Below are 22,631 nucleotides of genomic sequence, written 5' to 3' on the forward strand. Positions count from 1 at the left end.
ACATTAAGTGACCACATTATGGCTTTACATGATTCTGCAGCATTTTTATTGGTTTCCAATTAATTTGCAGTGAAATTCATAGAATTGATTCTGACTTTTACAGTCCTAGATTGGGCCTAGGATACTTGGAAGGTTCTTCTCTGCCTGCATAAACCACTGACCCACCAGAATTGACCACAAAATCAGATTATTATAGGTGCTGCTGCAAAGATGACAATATTTCACCTACAAGTAAAATTCTTTATACGGCTGTGAAAAAGCTGAGTTTTTTTAGCGTTTTAGTACTGCAGGCATTTATTTAAAAAAAACACCTTCTTTTAGCCCAGTTTCCCTATTGATTATATATCTTATGGAATGATCTGCCCTTATCAATTTAAACTGATGTATACAGGTAGTGCTTGACTTACGACCACAATTGAGCCCAAAATTTCTATTACTAAGCAAAACAGTTCAGTAAATTTGGCCGTTTTTTTATCACCTTTCTTGCAACAGTTGTTAAGTGAATCACTGCAGTTGTTAAAATTAGTAACACAGTTGACAAGTGAATCTTGGCTTCCCTACTGACTTTGCTTGTCGGAAGGTTGCAGAAGGTGATCAGGTTGCAGCGTTGCAGCACAGTGTTGGCACACTGCAACCATCATAAATATGAGTCAGTTGCCAAGTATCTGAATTTTGATCACCTGACCATGGGGATGCTGCATTGATTATGACCTAAGTAAAACGTCATAAGTCACTTTTTTTTCCAGCGCCGTTGTAAACTTCAAATGGTCACTAAGTGAACTGTTGTAAGTCAAGGACTACCTGTATGGAAGTATATGTGAAATAATCCTTATACATAAATATGTTTAATCCTTTCCCATAAATACGTTGTATATCTATCTACATTACAGGTTTCCAGCAGAAGGGAAAGGAATGTAGACGGCCATCGGATATACAAATCTGCGGCCTAATTACTGCTGCAAAGGCACATTTCCATAAATTTTGCAGAACACTTTCCCACAAGCGTTCTTGTACCATCAGTCACACAAATCTATGATAAAAGTAAGTTAATACTTTTGTGAATAAAAGGTAACGTTGCTATGTATGTACAATGATCTGAATAGGGAGGCATAGCCAACAATTGGCAAATATTTAATACAAGACATTCTGAGCAATTAAAACTTTGTCAATCTATATACAATATAAAACCATATTATTTCTTTCCTTCTGTACAGTCAAGCACTGCATTTCCTTTTCTGTGCAGAATTGTTTATTTAGTCTTTGTGCGATGAAACTTTTTATTAATCAACATTTTTAGGGGGGAAAAATCACGTCATGAAATTCTTTCAGTCATTTATCTTTCTGACTTCCAATTATATAAATTCTGGAATGAACGGCTTATGATTTAGCACCAGACATTTTCCCACACCAATGTCAAATACTAAAAAGATTTAGTATTTTCAAAGAAATAAAGTTTTAGTAACAGCGTTATTTTTGAAAAATGTTAATGGTTTAACTTGGTGCTTTTTTAAAAAAAAAGAATAACCAAACTTTCCCAATATCTGACACCATTTGTTCCCTACTGGCTTTGTAACACTTTTTAAAATGACAAGATCACCTATTTTCATGCACTCAAAGATCATATGTGGGAATGCTATTGCTACCGAAGTAACGTGATAATTAAAAATGCTTCTCCACAAAATAAGACTGACATTATAAAGCCCTATTGGGGTTTAGAAATGCTCAAAGAACAATATTAAATATGAAATTATTTACTATCGAATTGTTACCCTAACCCACTAGAGTGAATAAATAAAATGTTTCAGCAACCCCTTTTCAAAACAGCACTCAGCATAGTACTAAAAACTGGTATTTAACCATTAATAATTAACATTTAGTGTAAAAGTTCAACATGAAAATCTGAATTTAAAGAAGTTTTCACTGTTTAGTGATTTCCAATTAACAGTTTCTCTTTTGATACAGCATCATCAAATGAAATATTGGAGCAAAGCAAATATAAAACTATATATTTTTTCAGTTTGATTCTTGAATTGCATGCAAAAAAGGTACTGTGTATTTTGAATCAAGGATGTTGCATTCAGTGAGAGTCCTCAAGACACTTTGTAAAATAAACAGATACACACCGACCATTGTAAAACAAAATTTCAATGTTGCTCATAACTATAAAAGAAGCAGCACAAATACAGATTTGGTCAGTCTGGAAGCTGTATAAATATACATATCGTTGTAGATTTCTACGCACATGTTGGACATAATCTACTGAGAACTTTTCTTGTGCAGATCACCATAGAAATGATTGTGAGTTTCCAAACACCTCTGCTACTGATGTGGGATGCACAGGAAAAGTTTTCCATAATTGTGCCCAATACCTTCACTTTTCCATGGCTTGACCTCTCCTTGGCAGGCAATTTTTTTTTAGCCTTGCTGAGAAAATGCAGATGCACTCTGGATGGTATTTCATTTTCATTTTCCATTTTTTGAAGATTTCTGAATCTGAAGTTTTAATTCTTTGATCATCTTCTCTAACTTCCGTCTCGCTTCTCGTTCCTGCCTCAGTTCATCTTGGAGCTCCTGTCTATCAGCCTCTGCATGATCCAGCCTCTGCCTCAGCTCTGCTAACTGCAAGTTTGAAAAGTAAAGACAAGTTAAAACAGCTGCTATATCATTCACTTGTTTCTTAATCCTGGTAAATATGCAAACATTTCATGCTGTTCCAAAAGGAAGCAACTGTCAGTAATCATACCATAAAGAAATACCAAACTGGAACATTAAATATGTGCAAATACATACAAAAAAAACCAATACAAACTTAAAATACTTCCTATACGTTCTCTTTCCACTTTGTTATTGCATCATTTTTAGTGAAAATATTCTTACTTCTTTGAAGTAGACGTTACTAAATTGCCAGAAAAAACATTCATCCATTAAAACCACACCCAAATATTTGGATAGAACTGAAATAGCAATCTGAGTTAGTAAACTGTAAACAATGTAGGAAAAAGCAAATAGTGTAGGCATGAGAAAAGTAAGGCATATTTTAGGGTTAAATGAAACTGTTTTTAAAGATAAAGCTGCAATCCATATGCTGCAGACTTGAATGCATGGAGCTCCAATGTGTTAGCAGCTATTCGGGCATCTGAGGGGCAGAACTAGCAAAAGTGTATATTTCATATTTTTACCAGCAATCCAGCATTACATGTAATCCTTGGTTTATGACTGTTTAACGATGGTTTAAAGTTATAACAGCCTCAGGAAAAATTACTTACAACGTGTACTCACATTTATGACTGTTGCATTACCCTCACAGTCATGTGATCACAATTCAGGTGCTTGGCAACCAGCTCATATTTACAACTAGTTGCAGCATTTTGTAGTCACATGATTGTGATGATTTTTTTAAAAAAAACCATTTATATCCCACCCTTCTCCGAAGACTCAGGGCGGCTTACAATCTAAGCACAAATCAATGTGCTTAGCAACCTTTTTTGTCAATTACTGGCAAAAATCACCCATTGAGGAAGTTGAATTTGCTTAATGATGAGATGATGCATTTAATGACTGTGGTGATCTAACTTGCTGCTGTCAAAACTAACATAAGATTGTGCCAGATTCAATTTATGACCACAATGACTTATAATGGAAATTTTGATCCCAACTGTGATCCTAAGCTGAGGGGTACTTGTATCAAAGAAACATAGTCCACTCCCAAATGAAACTCAATTTTGCTGCTCACCTGAGCTGCGTATTCTGCTTCTTTGTCCTTTTCCAAGCTGGAATCACAGGTACATTTTTGCTTTATTACCTGCTCTAGCTTCTTCTCTAAATCTCTCTGCTCAACATAAAACTCTTGCATTCTTTGAGCATGCTCAGTCTGCAAAGATTCAAGTTCTTTTTGTAAATTTTGTTGCTCTTCTGTCAACTCCTTCATGGCTTTGGAACTACTTAACATTTCAACTTCCTATGAAGAAATGACAATTATATATAGTTTTCAAAACACAGAATTACAAAAAAAAATTATGTTTCAAATTTCATAGCCCTCAGGCTCTATTTCACTTGAAATAGGACTTAATATGGATATGTATCTTGTCCTTTTAAGATTTCTTCTCTCAGAAATGTAACTCACGGTAGTTGTTAAGCATGTACTTATATGTGTATGTACACTTACTATATATACTCTATCAATACACACACACATTAGACACACACACACAAATATGAACATCAATTAGGCACCAGTATTTCTACTTCAACATTCTCCATTAATATCTTCTCAGATATTTGGGGGAAAATATTTCAGATACAGTTTTTTAAAGTAAAAAAACCATATGAAATGTTGAGAAATTTTTCCCTCTGCCTTTAAATATTATACTATAAAGAATTTTTCCCCATGTTCCAATTAAAATGCTAATCACAAATGTAAGCTTACAACAATCTGAAACTGCCCTAATTTTATTTCTACTAGCTATCTTCTAATAGTCATGACTTTCTGGACACCCTTTTTTCAGACACGAGTGCTGAGCAATTTTCATCATAGTAACCTTAGGGAACACAGTTTAACCATGCTCATTATCCAGTGGAGACATAACAGATGCCAATGTAATACAAGATGTTATTAGGAATTTCAATCTTCAAAGAGGGTGTGTGTGTGTGTGTGTGTTTATGTGTGTGTGATTCAACAAAGTTTTAATCAAAGCACTGTCTCTAAGCAAAGCACAGAATCAAAGGGGCATTCCTCTTCAAAGCACTACATGAGAGCAGCACCCCATTTTTGACCCAGATATTAAAAGGGGCTTCTCTGCATGCACTCCAGAGTGGGAAAGTTCCACCAATGCAAAGAGAATGGCTGAAATGGGTCAGCCTACTGCAGCAAAACATTAAGCAGAGATCTACTACGGAGATTCTCAGTCATCCAGGTCATGGTTGTCCCAAAGGTGCTTTTTCTTTGAAGAAGTTTCACTTCTCATCCAAGCAGCTTCTTCAGCTCTGACTGGATGGTAGGGAATAGAAGAATTTATATTCCCTGAAGACAAGTTGGTCATTTGCATTCTTTTAAAGAGTCGTTGAGGCCACTTGGAGGTTTGTCTGTGTCCTCAGGGTTACCTGAATAGTGCAAATGGGTTTGGAGACTTCTTGGAACTGCTGAAAGGACTGTGTTGTGGAGCTGCGTTTTCTGCAGGATGTTTTCTGCCCGGTGTCCTTTCACTGGTGTGAGAGTATGAATGATTTACAGAAAAACTGCAGACTACAGGAACCATTTGCGCTTCAGTTTGAAATGGAGACAACACAGACTGCGTATCTGTTCAACAGCAAAGGGACACAGGGCAGACAACATCTTATAAAAAACATAGCTCCACAACACAGTCCTTTCAGCAGTTCCAAGAAGGCTCCACACCCATCTGCATTACTCAGGTGACCCCGAAGATACAGACAAACCTCCAAGTGGCTTCAACAACTCTCTAAAAGAATGGAAATGACCAGCTGTCTGCAAGGAATATAAAACTTTCTATTCCCCACCATCCAGTCAGAGCTCAAGGAGCTTCTTGGAGGGAGAAGCGAAATGTCTTCAAAAAAAAAGTCCTGTTTCCTCTTGAAAAAGCACCTTTGGGACATTAAGCAGAGGGACAACGTATTATCAAAGTTACGTTTGATAATAGCTGAAGTCCAACTTTCAGGTTTGCATTCTTAGATGAAAGTCAGCTTTTAATACAAGTAAATATAAAATGAAACAGAGGTTAAAGTTTGGGGTTTTTTTAACCCTGTCATGGTATGATTCATAATTATAAACTTTCATCTTAATATTGGAACCAATACAAAAAAAAAGGGGGAAGACACCGTTTGGGTGGCAGACAAAAATAAAATCGAGTTCACCTCATACCATTTGAAGATGCTGCTTCTTTTGCAGAATTGTATGGAGCCTTTCTTGTTGTTTAATATACGTTTTCATTACTTCTTCCATCATTTTCCCTTTATCATCATCAGATCCAATACCATCGGTAAGAGCCTGAGATGAGGATTGGGCATCACTATTTATTTCCATCTCATCTTCTGTAGTCTCCCTGGAACTGACCTGCTCTGTTTTCCTTCTGTTTGCAGGCTTAATGGGGATGGATTGCTCTACAGAATCAAAAAGTCAGGAAAGCAACGCTTGTTGATTTTCTACAAAAACAATTTTGTTAATGTTATTATTACGAAACAGTGTCATTTTTTTTACTTACCTATACTGGCACAAATTCCAGATCTGGGCTTTAAGTCAAACTTCTCTTGTCCTTCGAGAGCGATGTCCTGATAAAAGACACTTTTTTTGTGTTTGCCTGCATTTTGCTGTTTCAGGGACGTCCCCGGAAATGATTTATATACCTCTGATATTTTTTCAACAGTTTTCGTGGTTTCTTTACACTGTGGCATTGAAGTACTAAGAGATACATTGGGAGCAACCACTTTATCACACATGTAAAAGAAATAGCTGGAAACAACAAAATTGAAAAATTATTAGAATATATATATGTATAAGTTAAAGTATACCAAATCAAGCACAAAATAGAAAACCATGGAAACAAACAAACAAAAATCAACTCTTTAATCCCCAGCCTGCTACACAGCAGTTGTAGATAATCATTATTTTGTGTAGCATAGGAACCATCAAATCAATTACAAAGTAAAAGAAAATATATTGCCATCAGTATATTCAAAAATCTATTGGCGAAAATGAATGAAAGTCCATTTTAATTTTCAAAGGTATCTTAACACTCCTAATTTTATTAGTCCCCTTATGCACTTTAATGTATTTTTTTTATAACTATATATGTTTTATAACTATATATGCAGTGGTTCAGTGGGTTAGGACGCTGAGCTTGTCGATCAGAAGGTCGGCAGTTTGGTGGGTCGAATCCCGAGTGCCGCGTAACAGAGTGAGCGCCTGTTACTCGTCCCAGCTTCTGCCAACCTAGCAGTTCGAAAGCACGTAAAAATGCAAGTAGAAAAATAGGGACCACTACGGTGGGAAGGTAACAGCGTTCTGTGCGCCTTTGGCGTCTAGTCATGCCGGCCACATGACCACGGAGACGTCCTTGGACAAGCGCTGGCTCTTCGGCTTTGAAACGGAGATGAGCACTGGCCCCTAGAGTTGGAAACCACTAGCACGCATGTGCGGGGGAACCTTTACCTTTACCTTTATGCCAGCCCACTCAAAAGATTCTGGGCAGATCAAAGAGCGGGTGGCAACTGTGGCCAAAAGGACTTTTGCAAAGCTCCATGTCACACACCAACTGCAACCTTTCCTGGAATGACAGGCATTGCTCACAGTGACTCATGCCTTAATTACTGTATGTCTTGACTGAAGTATTGCAATATGCTCCATACACACGTGCCTATCTTTGAAGAGCATTCAAAAGCAGTAGCTGGGTTCAGAATGCAGGGACCCGGGTAGCAAGAGCACTCTCAGGTCATCCACATAACTGAGATCTGCCCTGCTTGCTACTGTAGTTGGCTTTGGTGAGCAATTTATTTATTTATTTTATTTATTTAGTTATATTTATATACCGCCCTATTCCCTGAGGACTCAGGGCGGTTTACAGGGAACTAAAAATCCAAAATACAAAAATTAAGAACCAAATTAAAAAATATTAAATTGACCCTGTAGTCGATTAAAAAGAACCCCAAATTAAAATTTCTCCTCAGTCTGGGCCCGAGAGCTCGAAGAGCCAGGTCTTCAGGCCCCGGCGGAATGATCGGAGGTCGGGAGCAGTCCTCAGCTCCACCGGCAGCTGGTTCCAGAGGGCAGGCGCCCCCACTGAGAAGGCCCTATCCCTGGGTGTCACCCGCCGGCAATCTCTTACCGGCGGGACCCTGAGCAGACCCTCCCTGTGGGAGCGCACTGGGCGAAGAGCGTTTGATGACGGCAGCAGGTGTTCCCTCAAATACCCCGGACCCAGGCCATGTAGGGCTGGTTGAACTTTGAAAGTCCTTTGTGCTTTGAGGCCAGAATATCTGCAGGACTGGCTTTACCCTGCAGTATCTATCCACCAAATATGATCCGGTAGGGTGGATTTGCTACATGTCCCCTCAATTACAGAATGTCACCCTCAAGAACCAAACAAGCATATCTTTTCAGTTGCCACTTCTCCTCTCTGGGATAGCCCCCCCACCTCCCCCAATCTGTGATTTCTTCTGGTCTTTTAGGAAACTAGTGAAAACCTGGTTGCTTCACCAAAACAAGGATTGCTGCAATTGACTCCCAGTTTCTTAATTGTTTTATTTACAATCCTCACTTCCATAGGAACATTGCTAGCTATTGTTTGTTCAACTGTCTATATGATTTTAATCCCAATTACATAACTGAGGAATTGTTTGCCACTCAGAGCAGGCAGATTGAATCAGCATATAAGCAGCCTGTAAATAAATATGTAAAAGCACAAAAAGGTTTTTAAAATGTACGATACTCAAAATTTTAAAGGCCTAGAGCAGGGGTAGGCAACCTCGGCTCTTTTATGACTCATGGACTTCAACTCCCAGAATTCCTGAGTCAGCATAGAGTTCTAGAGCACTTCGAAAGTAACCAGCATTTTTGTTTTATTTTTAAAACAACTTTTGAACATGGGCTGAACTTGCTATTCTTTTTCAATGCAACAATAACTAGAATGAAAAACAACTACTACAAAGCTATTATTAATAAGCTACTAGTTGATTTGTCACATAAATTATCCCAAGGTACTTGAAGACTCTGTTTCCTACTCACAAAGTTTTGATGATATAACACTGACACCCATTTCATACTAATAATGTAAGTTCTATCATAGAGGAGGTCCCAAAAATGGAGCAAATTGGGATTCAATGTCTTATGCAGTTAATTTCCAGAACAAATGGGAGGTACTTAGCTTTGATTCACAGAGATGTAAATCAGATTAAGTGCAGAACTTCAAAGATCAGCTGATTAGACCCCCTGAGGACACTATATATACAAATGGAAATTCCAGGATTCACCATATTTTATATCTGGAATAAAACAACGTGGTCCTTATGATGCTAATAAAGTAGAGGTCCCAAGCGTTAAGCAGCATCAGAGGATGGGAAACACTAAAAGTCTCCAGGGGAAAGTTTAAAGGTTTTGAAGTGGAAATAAGTTCTTAGCAAAGATACTGGTAACAGTTATTTCAAAGAATGGAATTAAGAAGAGAATCTCCTGTGCAAAAGCTACATCTAACAATGCTTTGCTCTAGATTTTTTTATGTAGATCCAACAGTATGTAAAAGACATAGCATATTCTCCATACAAACCCAGAAAGTGTAATTAAATTATGTAAAATATCCATTTAAATTATGTAAGCCATGCAATTGTATTTATAGCTGGCTTATGAAATAATTAAAATAAGATTATCTGATCATTTTTATTAACGGAAGAATTTTACCTGGGATGTATAAATGAATGTGGCTGATCTGTAGAATCCGTTTCTTGCTTTATAACCGGATACCACTGCTGAAATTCTACATTATAATGGGAATCTGCCTAATGAGGGAGAAAATATTTACATTTGTTATATACCATTCTAGTTTTAAAGCAAATTGCAATTGCAATTTTTATCAATTTTGTTATATAAAAAAAATAGATCACAAATATAAATCAGCATCATTTCCATTTTCCCTACTCAACTATACTGTAAATAAAATCATAAGCAGCTTTCATATTGTAAGACAGCTAATGCTCTATGTTTCCCTTTCAGTCAAAAGAAATATTGTGCAGTATTTTGATAATTAATATCAATTAATTATTGTTCAATAAAATGGTCGATTAATATTAATTTGATTTAATATTGCCTATTTTAAGAAATGAAACTGACTTTGTCAGGCAATTCACTCAACATCTAAGAAAATTGTAAGCATGAATAAAGTACACTGTGTACACAAATCTATTCATGCCTATCAAAGTTTACATGGAAGAAGTGAAAAAGCAAGAATTCAAAACCAACATGAAGCAATACAAGCACACTCCCTAGGTCAGGGGTAGGCAACCTTGGCTGGCTCAGGATTTCTGGGAGTTGAAGTCCACGAGTCATAAAAGGGCCAAGGTTGCCTACCCCTGCCCTAGGTGACCAATCTAATATTAGGCAAGATTGACTCCATATGGGAAACTTGACTTGCTACCAGCTTTTGCTTTTCATTCATTCAGTTTTTATAGTTTTAATATGGTTTTTATATTGTTGAGTTTGTTGTAAGACAGGCAGCTATTTTAAATAAATAAATAGATATTTAATAGATCCAGGAACTCTTACACATTCATTAATTCATTCATTAATTCATATAGCCTTATCTTTTCAAAAAGATTTTTTTTAATCAGTGTTTTCTTGTAGTCTTATAAATAGTTTTTATTTTTATGCATCTACTAAAAGCAATACATCTACATTTTCAAACTGAAGGAGGGAAAGTAGGACCACCACAAAAACCTAGCAAACCTGTTAAGAGAATACACATTTGTTCCACCTTTCTCTCAAGCCATAAAGTTGCTTAACTTTATGTCATTATGCTATTACAATTTCTGCCACCTAAGACAACCAGATAAACATTTGAAGGCCAGTGGGCATAGTACAAGAACAAATCGGTTTCATTTTGTATCCCTGTTCATCATCATCATCATATTATTATTATTATTGTTGTTGTTGTTGTTGGACTGGATTTGGCATTTTTATCTATCTATCGAATCCTTCCCAAGTACCTGGGAGAGGTAAATATTATTATTTCGGTTTGTCGCATGGTCAGTCAGATGTTCAGGCTAGATTTGGCCCTTTCTCCACCTATCGAGTCCTTCCCAAGGAATCTGGATTATTGATGGTCTTAAAGGTATGTATCTGGATGTAAGGTGTTCTGAGCAAAGCTGCCTTTTGCAATTGACTGGTAGTGATTTTGTCAATGCTGATCATGTTAAATGGTGCACTCAAGATGCCTATTACTATCAGTACTATCTTTTCTTTCTTTTGCCACAGTCGTCTATTTCTATTTGCAGGTTCTGTTTCTATTTATTTTCATTACCAAATTTCACTTTGCAACAGATTAAAAGTAGTAAATAAAATTAAAAGTAATAATCAGAATGGCTGACAATAAAGTTAATTACTATGATAACTAGACTTTGATTTTAAGAGTTATAATTAGGTGAATACTTTTATTTGGGTCCAAAGAAGCTTTTTTGCACATGAATAAAATATTCCCATGAATAGAATATTATATAATTTAAAATAATGTATTTTATTTTTGAATGGCTGTGATTCTTCCATTCATGCTTTTTCAACAATTCTTCAGAATTAGGACTACTTCATACTAGTAGAAGGGTATCCCTGCCCAAATCATAACCCAGTTAGTTTTTCCTCTTCTGTTCAAAATGTGAAGATTCCCCTGTACTCTGCATTTTAACACTTGTTACTTTGCTGTTCACAAATCAGAAGTGTTAGAAGCACTGCTGAAACAGCAAAGTGTTTCTGCACTTTCTGTTAGTGCATATATAATAGGAACAATTGAAGGTTTTTACTTTTAAAAAACCTTGCATATTTTGCATTCTATTTCTAAATCCACTTTAATTTGGGGGGGGGGGCAAGAGCCACAGTTCTGCAGTTAAGACTAAAAGGAAAAACATAGACAATTACTTTAAATGTTGATCACATTTGTTTTACAAAGGAGGCTAAGTAAATCAACTAAAAATGTGTTTGAAATTATGGCTGAAATGTATGTCTTGCCTTAGACCAGGGGTGTCAAACTGCAGGCTGGATGTGTCATCCCAAAACCGTGCCCACCCCATTGCCGGCAATGGAGAAAAAGCTCTGATACGTTGCGCAACGCCATGTGACATCGCGAGTTTGACATGTCTGCCTTAGACCATGAGTGAATGTGTAAGTGTTATACAATGGCTCTACTCACTGTGGCCTCAATTCCCTCCATGTAGTTCTCATTTAACTACAGTAATAGGAACCAGAATTTCCCTGGCTAAGCGGTGCAGTTGTAAAGTGTAGCATCACATGACTGTGTCACATAGTGATACCAATCCTAGCAGTCTCTGTTGCCAGAAAAGGACTGTGGCTTATTAAATGAGACCTCACTTGACTGAGACTTGCGACTTCCTACCAAATTCTAACAAAGCCAATGGGGAAGCAGCAAGAAGTTACAAGTCCCAATCACAAGCTTTTCCTTAGGTGACTTGGAAGCAGAACAGTCAGCTGGCACTAGCTATGGAGTGTAGGGAGGCAGGATGGGCCTTGTGTCATAAGTGCAGCAGGGAAGTGGGTGCAATGGGGGGTGCATGAGTGCAATGGGGGTCCATAGGTGGGCACTGTGATGCTAGTGCAGGAGAAGTGGTGATCACGTGATTGAGGAATGATGCAGCCATCCTAAATGTGATCCAATTGCCAAAAGCCCACTACAATTTAGAGGACCAGTCATAAATCCTTGTTTAGCACCATAAGTTTGAAGGGCCACATAATGGTTTTAAGCAAGGACAATCTGTATTTTTAATGTACACAAGCAACTGTCTTATAATGAGCCCAAGAAGGAATTCAAATCAAAACTAGAGATCATCCCTTCCACAATTTAAGAGGAGAAACATGGCCCCCCCAAAATATTTATATATTTACATATTTGTTTGTATGTATGTATGTATGTATGTATGTATGTATGTATGTATGTATGTATATTCATTCTGCAAGACAGGAAAAAATCATTGGCCAGAAGAAATTCAAAACAAAAGAAACCATAGACTCTAGTAATATTTAATATTATATTAAATATTAAATCACTGAATCAATATCTCATGTTTCTTTGTTTTATTAAAATGTTTTTCCCTAAAAATCATTTCTTGAATCTGTATTATGAAAGCTCCAAACAGTTCATATGTATGTATGTATTTATATGTGTGTGTGTATATATACACACACACATACACATACACATACATACACACAATAGTTTGATATCACATAGAGATCATATATCTATAAGACTGCAACACTATTATGAAATGTAATTACCTTAGGCAACTATAGTACTGCAACTGAATGCAAACAAGTAAATTGGCTACATCATTAATGAGTATATAAATCATGTTAAGCTTACAAATGTAGTTTCAGCTTCCATATGCTGAGCTGTATCCTATTTACATACAGCTAATCAAATAATCTTTTAATAACTGATCTGTACAAGACTAATTTAAAACATATTATTGCCAGTCAGCATATCCTGGATAGCCTTAAGTGAACTCTACTTCTCTCTGCTTTAGTTATTTTATTTTTACTTTAACATTCCAATGTGCAGGCAAACAAGAAGCAAACTAGGCCTTCTTTTCCTGGAATGAATTTGATTCTATATCTGAGAAATCAATGTTACTGAAAATGGAATCCTCTCTGGAGCAAATTTTCCTCCTCAAAAACCTTAATGTTCTAAGTCAGACATGTCAAACTCACGACGTCATGTGACGCCGCGCGACATATTGGAACTTTTTCCCCATTGCCGGCAATGGGGTGGGTGTGGTTTCTTTGTGACGCGTCTGGCCCGCGGGCCGGCAGTTTGACACCCTTGTTCTAAGTGAAAAAACTGAGGCACGATCTGGGCATTTTCCAGCTATGAATTTTCAGTTTCCTTCCTGCCTATGAAAAAAAACATAAGATGATTTTTCTACAACATATCTTTGGCACATGCCAGAAAGATTATGAATTGTTCAGGGAACAGGAATGGCGAGGTTTACAAACATGCTTGTTGAATGATAGCTTGATTTGTACATGTACATGTAGAATTTGTGCATTCTATATGTATCTGACCAAACAGATGCTCTTCATGAAAGACCTAATAAATGCCCCTACCATTTTAAAGAATCCGTGACAGCTTATTGTGATTTGGGTCAGGATCAATCCTGTTGTTTTGTTTTTTGTTATGCAAAAAATATGTTAACTGCTGCCCAGAATATAGGCTTTAGCAGTACTAATAATGGGGGGGGGGAAAATTTGGGGAGATTGGGCAGAGGGGGTTCCTTGGAGTCACTGCTGACTCTTGCAACTGCCTGAACAAGCCCTTGTAGTTTTCTTGGCAAGATTTCAGAAGTAATTTGCACTGTCTCCTTCCTAGGGCTCAGAGGGAAAGACTAGTGCAAGGTCACTCAGCCAGCTGTGTGCCTAAGCCCGAATTAGAACTCGTGGTCTCCTGTACCCCTGACAGTAATAGCCCTTAGACGTATATATCACTTCACAGTGCTTTACAGCCCTCTCTAAGCGGTTTACAGAATCAACATATTGCCCCCAACAACCTGGGTCCTCATTTTACCGACCTTGAAAGGATGAAAGGCTGAGTCAAACTGGAGCCAGTGAGAATCGAACTGCTGGCAGTTAGCAGAATTAGGCTGCAATACTGCATTCTAACCAAGGTTTATGGTAATTAATTGTCCCTTTTTTCTAACAAATTCTACATTAAATATTTATCTCATATTTCCCTGTGCATTTCAAGCTACTTCTCCATAGTAGAATGTAGTGACAGGTTGTATATTTTAGTTAGATGGTCTACAAGCTAAGCTTTAAGACACTTAGTAACACTAAAGTGGAGGCTATCAAGGCCTGTTTATTTGTTTATGCTGAATAAGACCTAGCAACTATAAAACATATATTTGTATTTTAAATGGCAAACTACTTCCGTATTATTGCAAAGAAAGTCATATGTATACAGCTCAACAATTTAGACAAGTTTGAATGTGAGATGAGAAATCCCAAGGTCTGAATTTCAAGTTCTCAAATTACTAGGAGAGAATACTCTGTTTTCACAATTAGGTCTGAAGATAAAATGGACAAGTCAAAGCTGAAAAGAATGTGCCAGTATCGGCAGAAGATTTTCTCAAAGTGCACATAATTGGCACATGGAATATGAAAGCAAGGAAAACTGAAACTGTCAAAGTGAAATAAACCATGCTAATTGGATGACTTACAAATAAGTGGAATTTAGATAAGATTGAATGAGCCACTTTAATCCAGATAAATGATATGATATTCATGACGTCAGACGTACAAAACACGGAAACAGTGAATATTAGTGAATTAGTGAATATCAATGTTACACAATATTTGAACTTGTAACTGCAGTGGTGGAAGACGCTGAAAAATTCTATGAGAAATTGCAAAAGATACTAAATGCAACTTCAAGAAAATACATACTGCTACTAATGGATGGATGGAATTCAGTATAGAAGAAATGGAGAAACCTGAAATTTTGGACCAGATATCTCAATTAAAGCATATAAAACTATACATGAAAATAACAAAAGAACGAGAATTAAGAACTATTTCAGAAAAGGAAAGCAGAGTCAAGGACGGACATTAGCTGCAAGTCTATTAAATGTCTTCAGTGAATATATTATAAGAATGGCAGGGTTGGAAGAAATTACAGGCTCAAAACGTGAGGTCAAAACATACGCAGAAATCACCACTTTGTAGCTTAATGTTAGAAAAGCTCATTATGTAAGTAAACCAGAAAGTGGAAGCTCGGGTTAATGTTAAATATTAAAAGGTAATGTTAACCAGCGTGCTTAGTGAACTTACAATTGACAACCAAGAAATAAGGGAGGGGGGGTGAATTAGGGAGAGAGGATCAATAATTTATAGAACCGGACCGAAATACAGAAGGAATCAGTTGTAGGGAGGGAAACAATTACAAGCATAAACAGGATTTTGAAGAATAAGTATATTTCTACAACAAAACCATTATAGTAAAAGCACTGGTCTTTCTGGTATCACTATAGTGAAAGCAATGGTCTCTCCAGTAATAATGTACAGCTGTGAAAGCTGGGAATTAAAACCGAACAAGATAGATTCCTCTGAATTATGGCTCTGGAGATGCTTATTAATAACAACATGGATCACAAGAAAAATAAATTAGCCAATCCTGGATCAAATTCATTGCTCCTTTAAGGCAGTGTCAATCAGCAAAAACTCACTCTAATCCTGCAGATGGATGATGGAGTACAAAAGAACTAAAAAAGTAGATAAGACAAAATCAAGAAGATTACAGGATTGGCCAAAAAACAGCTATGTCATACTACTGCAGACAGATCAAAATGGTTATTATCTAACTATACAATTATCAGAACTCAAACCAGACTTGATGGAACCTATCTAATGATGATGATAACTTTATTGTCACTTTGAATGTACACCAATCGGCATACATCAAAATGAAATTTCGTTGCATACAGCTCTCAAAGGGTCACCACTTCTGATATATACTCCTTGTTCGGGGCCCGCTCAAATTTCACATTGTCCATTTTAGTCTCTAGGGAACGAACGATGGCAAACAGGACAGATGGAAATGGGGCTCCATGTGGATTAGCCCTCAAGTTAGCTTGTATTCTGACAACCTCGCCTTCTTTCCTTTTTCTGATGCTGACTCTTCCACCCTTTCCTTAAAGAGGCCTTGCTTCTTTTCACCCCTGGAGCACGCTAGCCATGGCTTTAAGTAAGTACAGTATTTGAAAATCTCCTGAGTATTTTTTTTAGAGTAACACTCCTGTGTGTCCTTTTTTCACATACTCCTGCACATCCAAACTGAGCTCCATCTTTATTTTTATCAATGCACAATTTGTGATTATTTTAGGCATTCAGGTTTTATACATGAAGCAAAATCACTTAAGACATTTTTACAACAAAATTCTATGCCTTGTTGTAGACATACATCAGAAATAACTATTCCAGTACAGTATTTTGTGCTCACATTTTTTCAAAACTATAAAGAAACAACTCTATAAAGTATACACTTAATGCATGTAAAAGCAATCTTTACAACCAATCTATTCAAATATTATATTTTATAAACAGACTTACCTTAGACTGGGGTATTTTTTGACTCTTCGTGCTAAATTTTTCTTTCATTTGTTCTAAGAGTTGCTTCACATTTCTTTCTTCAGATGTTCCTAAATATTTTTGGTTAATGTGAAGGTAACAGTGCCACTTTGCTGACTCAAAGCCCCAGTGACAAGTCCTCTTGTCTGGAGATCGATGGGAATGCATCACAAAGGTTTGGGGTGAAAACATCCCATAGCATTCTGAACACTGGATACATGGGGAATCTGGCTGAAGATAAAACTGTGGAGCAAACAAACCTTGACACTTGCCCAAGCATTCATGTTCTACTTCAAAGGCACTTCCAGTCTCCTTTAGTTGGGGCAGTGAACTTTTAGTATGAAGCAGGCTGCCATTTTGAGGAAAAGTACGAGGGCGCAACAATGCATTGCATAATCTTTGAGCATCGGTCAAAGTGATAAGTCCACAAGAAGGAGCATTAAAGGGCAGAATGCCCAAAACTTTTAAGATGTGAAGCTGATCAGAACTGCATCTAGAACAATAGATGTAAAGTTCATCACACACTGTGTTAATTTGCTGTAGAGAATAGTCTCTGAGGACAGAATTCAAAACTTGAGGCAAACAAAGTCTCTTTTCTCCTCCAACTTTAAAACAAGATATAGACTCCCCTTCCAGTAAAGTCTGAGTCAACTCTGTAGAACTATCTGATGGGACAAGCAATGGGCCAGGAAGAATCTGAGGTGATGGAAGAGGTACAAAAACAGATGACATATTTTCTTGTGAATGGCGAGCAGAAAATGCTGCTGGTCCACCAAGTGAACTCTGACTGCTTAAATGGAATTGTGCCAATGTATGTTTCAAACCAGGATTTAGGTTCAAAGGCTCTGATGCTGCAGCAATATTTGGTTTAACGTCTTCTTCTCCTCTGTCGTGCATAAGACTTTCTTCACATTCATCCAAATGTTCCTTCTTAATTACTGGCAACTTATTTACTACCATTGTGTGTATTTTATCTTTTACATGGATTTCTGTCATAACTTTTTTTGATGGAGGGCTACCATCTTCCTGTGCAACAGTCCCTTTTGATTGATGTCCCAAGATGAAATTTTTCTTTGGAGCTTCCATAGCTAAATTTGAAATTTGAACAAAGATAACTATTTCACATCTCAGTTTCCAGTTAACCTAGTTGCAAAACTAATATGGTTTTTTTATTTTGAGGTAAATATAATGAATTACATAAAATTTCTGACATTTAATAAAGGATTCTTTCAAAATGACAATATAAAATGTATAACTCAATATCATACCAAAATAGTTGGCTTTAGACCATTTTGTTTTAAAATTATCCAATAACCCAACATAAAACTGTAATTTAATAGAAAATCTACTTTTGAAATTTTCTATTTTTATAGAAATAAAGGATCATATTTCCTTCCATTTGAACCTGAATCACACAAATGCACCTATTCTCACATCCAAAGCATGCCAATTTCAAACTAGACTGAGACATTAGTTGGATATAGCTTTATGCAGAAGAATTCTAATATTCCCAGTATCAGAAGCAACACTTTGACACTTGTTCTTCTAAAACACGGGTGTCAAACACACGTGACGTGACGTGACGCAACCTATAGTGACTTTTTTTGCATTGCTGCAGCTGGAGCATGGCCTCCATATGATGCAACTGGCCTGCGGGCTGGCAGTTTGACACCCCTGTTCTAAAAGAAAGCCAAAAGAAATCTGATCCCAGAGTCCCGGTTTCAACACTATCTATATGTACCTGACGAGGTGGCAGTATATCTATACAGAAATAAAGGCCATTCTGAATTCCAATGTTCCAACCACAATACTGAATCAAGACAAGTAAGTTTAAGACATCAGCATAATTTCTAGAGCTAGTATTTCACATATATTCATCCATTAGGAGAATCTTAACAGAGGGAAGAAAAATAAGAAATTTATAGCTAGGAATAGGTTAAAATCAAAAAGCTCCAAATACAATAGGACACATCCTAAATGGAGATATTACTATATTGGGCCCAGAGATTAAAGCACATGAAATACTTACATAGCAACTGTTCAGGAACGAATATAATTTATACTTTAAGATTCTGGATTAAAAGATAAAGATTCTAGGTATGTCTTTGAAACTATTTAATTAACAGACTAATACAAAACCTTTATCCTCTTAGAATACAAACAATTTCTCTTGCAAGAAAGATCCATGATCAATCTTGCAAAGTATTTGTAAAGCACAAATCAGCCATAAAAATAGAGTAGCAGCAAAGAGCAAAATGTGTTTTAGATTCCCTGCTCCCCTGTACATGATAATCCTCTCCCCAAGCTGCTATTTTCTCCCCTGGAGGGTGGGTAGGGGGTTTCTCCATTCTACTCTCATACTTCCTATTACATTTATTCATCTGTGCATGCTGAAAAAGGACAGTTGCATCCATAAACTCCAGTGATTTTCAGTTCTTGTAAATGTGTCATTTAAAATACAATTCAGGCAACTTGATTACATTATATCCTGACCTTCTTTCCCCCTGTTTTTAGAGGGAAACCTTTCCCTCTACCGCTAGACACAAATACTAACATAATGATAACAACAGAATAATGAAGCCTACACCTATTTTGAAAGAAAGGAGAACACAAGGAAAGCTTCTACTAAATTTTCTCCTTCCCCAACAAGATATTTTACACTTTCACAAAGCCCTCAATTACTAGTGCATGATTTCAGAACTCATCATAAACACGTACATGGTGCCACATTTCCTCAATTTTCTTTTAAAAAATATCTTCTTTCCTCTCTAAATCATTAATTTTGCTTCAAGGCTGTAGACTTCCTCTGACTAGAAACCCACTCCTGTTTCCCCATTTTCATTTGGAATTCATTCTGAGTTTAGAGAGCACCAGAGACTCCAGTTTAATCCTGTGCTACATATCTTGCCTTTTACATTAACACATACAATTAGAAAATAAATTGTTTGTTGTCTACACACAAATTCTTCCTAAGTAAGTAATGTTTTCCATGGATCTGGAGAAGAGACCTCAGTCTTTTAAGATGGTGGCAACACTCCAACCATACTCATGCTTAAAATTTATTTCTATACTGCACATTCTACCAGAAAACATTAGAATAAAAAAATTCAAAACACTAAATCGTAAGTATATTTTAAAAACACTAAAACTACAGTCAAATACTAAAATTACATTCTATATTTAGAGCAACTTTGGCCTTTTCCAATCAATGTAAAACTAAAGTTAGATGAGCCTCCTATTATGGAAACTTCTGTTGTATACCAGTTGTTGTGCAAAAACAAAACAAACCCTGTCACTATTGTTTTACATAAAGCAACTCAAACATAATGAGGTTTAAACAATGCAGATTGTATTACAAAACATGAACAGCCAATATTCTTCCCGTTTTCTATTATTCAGCATATTTCTCAAAACCTATCTCCTCAGCTCTAGAGGATCACTCTCTCTCGTGAACTAATGTAAAAAAATGTAAATCATCTCCTATGACTGTGTATGTACATTCAACATACTTTGTCTAAATTTCAAATACATGCTACAATAATATATTTCACTCCTAAACGGAATCATCCAAGCTTCCTACTTACTAGCCACATTCTCCTCCTCACTCAATGAAAAAACCCGCATTATTTTCCCATAAAAGCAGTGAAGCCTTCAGAATTATATATAAAAAAAGCTCCTTTTATTAATTGCCACATTAAGTTCCCACGTTGCAGCAACCTCACACAAAATCTTTCTCAAGCTAGGCATTCTAATAATTCATGGCTTATTTTGCACAACCTCTTGTCCTTTCACACAATGCCGGTGTCCTTAAGAAAGCTATCTGAAGTCTCGGGCAGGCGGGCGGCAGTTAAAGCGAGCCTATCCTCTGACAGCAGCTATTTTCAAAGAAACAAGAGTTAGAAAATGGCAGGCAAAGCTTTCCTGAAGGCTGACTTAGCCACCAGTCCGCAGATCGCAACCACCACTGGATCGGCTGAGGGGCTCTAAGGTCTGCTGTCTGCCCTTGCAAAAAAAGAACAAAAGTTGGGCCCAATCCACTGCAAAAAAACAAAACAAAAAACAACCACCATATTCTCTGCCTGGGAATATCCTCGCACCGGCAGACACGCCAAACTTCCCTCAGCAGATACGTTCACCTGAATAAAGATTACCTGGAGCTGGGAAACGCAACCCCCTCCCCTGCGGGCTTCCCGGGTGTGGGGTGTTGGGGGTGTTTGGGGGGGATGGCCGTCGCTCATCTCATAACCCCCCCTCTCCAAATAAATAAGCTGCTCGCCCCCCCCCCTGAGAAAAGCGAGGGACCTCCTCTTTTGTCCCTGACCCCACTTTCCTTCGGGTCCCGAATTTGCTCCTCTCCCCCCCCCGCAAATATCACTTGCTGAAGCTACGAAGGTTCCTCGTCCCCCCACCCACCCGGACCTTTCTTCCAGAAAGCCGCCTCTTCTCCTCCTACCCCCCCCCCCCGTTTTTGCTTTTTTTTTGTACCCCGGGCTGGAGGCTGCTGCTGCTGCTGCTTTGGCGGGCGGAATTTCCCCCCTCCTTGCCCTGCCTTCAACTCTCCTCCTCCTCCTCCTCCTTCTTCCCCTTTCTTCAGCCAGACGGGCTGGCTCGTCTGCTGCTCCAGACGCTCCTCCCCCGCGGGGGTGAGGAAGGTGAAGTCTAGCAGTGGAGGCGGGGAGGGCGACGCCGCCGCCGCCGCCGCCGCCGCCGCCGCCGCCGCGCGGGGCTGGGAGCCTGGAAGCTGCTCCTTCAGCTCCTGGCCCTGTCTCCCACTCCCCCCACCCCCCCAGGATGATGGGCCGGGGAGGCCCCTTCCCCGCCGCTCCTGCCCCCCCTAGGAAGCTCTATTCCTCCCCGCAGCCCTGCTTCCCAGCCCACAGCGGCAGCCCCAAACCCAGTCCCGGACCCTGCCTCCCTCTCTCTGTTCCTGCCTCCAAGCCCCCCGGGCGATCTAGGCCAGCCTTCCCTAACTCCCAGCCCCTGTCCCCGCCGAGCGGCTGGATTACAACTCCCATCTTCCTTCTCCTCCCGGGGTGATCCGGGCAGCACCGGCGTCGGGGCTTAGGGTCAGGTGTGTGTGTGTGTGTGTGTATGTGGGGGGGGGAGAGAGAGGACGAGTCCTGAATGTGCGTCGCCCCCCCCACTGTAAGCCCCCTTCCCCACTGTAAGTCCCCCTCCCCCCACTGTAAGTCCCCTCCCCCCACTGTAAGCCCCCTCCCCCCACTGTAAGTCCCCTCCCCCACTGTAAGCCCCCTCCCCCACTGTAAGTCCCCTCCCCCCACTGTAAGCCCCCTCCCCCCACTGTAAGTCCCCTCCCCCACTGTAAGCCCCCTCCCCCACTGTAAGTCCCCTCCCCCCACTGTAAGCCCCCTCCCCCCACTGTAAGTCCCCTCCCCCACTGTAAGCCCCCTCCCCCCACTGTAAGTCCCCCTCCCCCCACTGTAAGCCCCTCCCCCCACTGTAAGTCCCCCTCCCCCCACTGTAAGTCCCCCTCCCTCCACTGTAAGCCCCCTTCCCAAACTGTAAGCCCCCCTCCCCCCACTGTAAGTCCCCCTCCCCCCACTGTAAGTCCCCCTCCCCCCACTGTAAGTCCCCCTCCCGGGGCGCGGGGGGGTTGTCCTCACCTCTCCCCCCTCCCCGCCGTTCCATTACTTCAGCGTAACCCACACACCCCCACCCTCGCTCCCCCTCCGCTCGCTCTTTTTTTTTTTCACAGACTCCCTTTCCCACCCCCCCACCCCCAGGGAAACGTCCTCTCCTTACCGCACATCTCAGCGGGCGCCCCGGT

General features: G+C 38.9%; 1 protein-coding gene across 5 annotated transcripts; it reads right to left on the reverse strand.

Moving 5' to 3' along the window:
- Window positions 1-1,110: 1,110 nt before the first annotated feature.
- Window positions 1,111-22,631, reverse strand: SKIL (SKI like proto-oncogene). 5 transcript variants are annotated; one of them, XM_081330037.1, is made up of 9 exons: window positions 21,329-21,358; window positions 20,621-20,718; window positions 18,585-18,653; window positions 16,826-17,931; window positions 9,404-9,501; window positions 6,216-6,463; window positions 5,876-6,114; window positions 3,734-3,958; window positions 1,111-2,619 (listed from the first exon to the last, which is right to left on the reverse strand). In XM_081330037.1, the coding sequence occupies exons 4-9, from the start codon at window positions 17,927-17,929 to the stop codon at window positions 2,464-2,466; spliced, it is 2,070 nt and encodes a 689-aa protein (XP_081186163.1). In that variant the 5' UTR covers window positions 17,930-17,931; window positions 18,585-18,653; window positions 20,621-20,718; window positions 21,329-21,358; the 3' UTR covers window positions 1,111-2,463. The 5 variants fall into 5 exon arrangements, with proteins under 5 accessions (XP_081186163.1, XP_081186165.1, XP_081186166.1 ...); XM_081330039.1 differs by lacking the exon at window positions 20,621-20,718 and having other exon boundaries at window positions 18,585-18,734; window positions 21,329-21,386; XM_081330040.1 differs by lacking the exon at window positions 20,621-20,718 and having other exon boundaries at window positions 21,329-21,354.

The sequence above is a fragment of the Vipera berus genome (genome assembly GCF_964194415.1).
Source record: "Vipera berus genome assembly, chromosome: 5".
Taxonomy (NCBI): Eukaryota; Metazoa; Chordata; class Lepidosauria; order Squamata; family Viperidae; genus Vipera; species Vipera berus.

Coding starts and splice junctions, on each gene's coding strand:
- SKIL (XM_081330036.1), bottom strand. Junction 9,502..16,825: donor AAAAAATACCCCAGTCTAAG/GTAAGTCTGTTT, acceptor CTCCCTCATTAG/GCAGATTCCCATTATAATGT. Junction 6,115..6,215: donor TGGAATTTGTGCCAGTATAG/GTAAGTAAAAAA, acceptor TTGATTCTGTAG/AGCAATCCATCCCCATTAAG.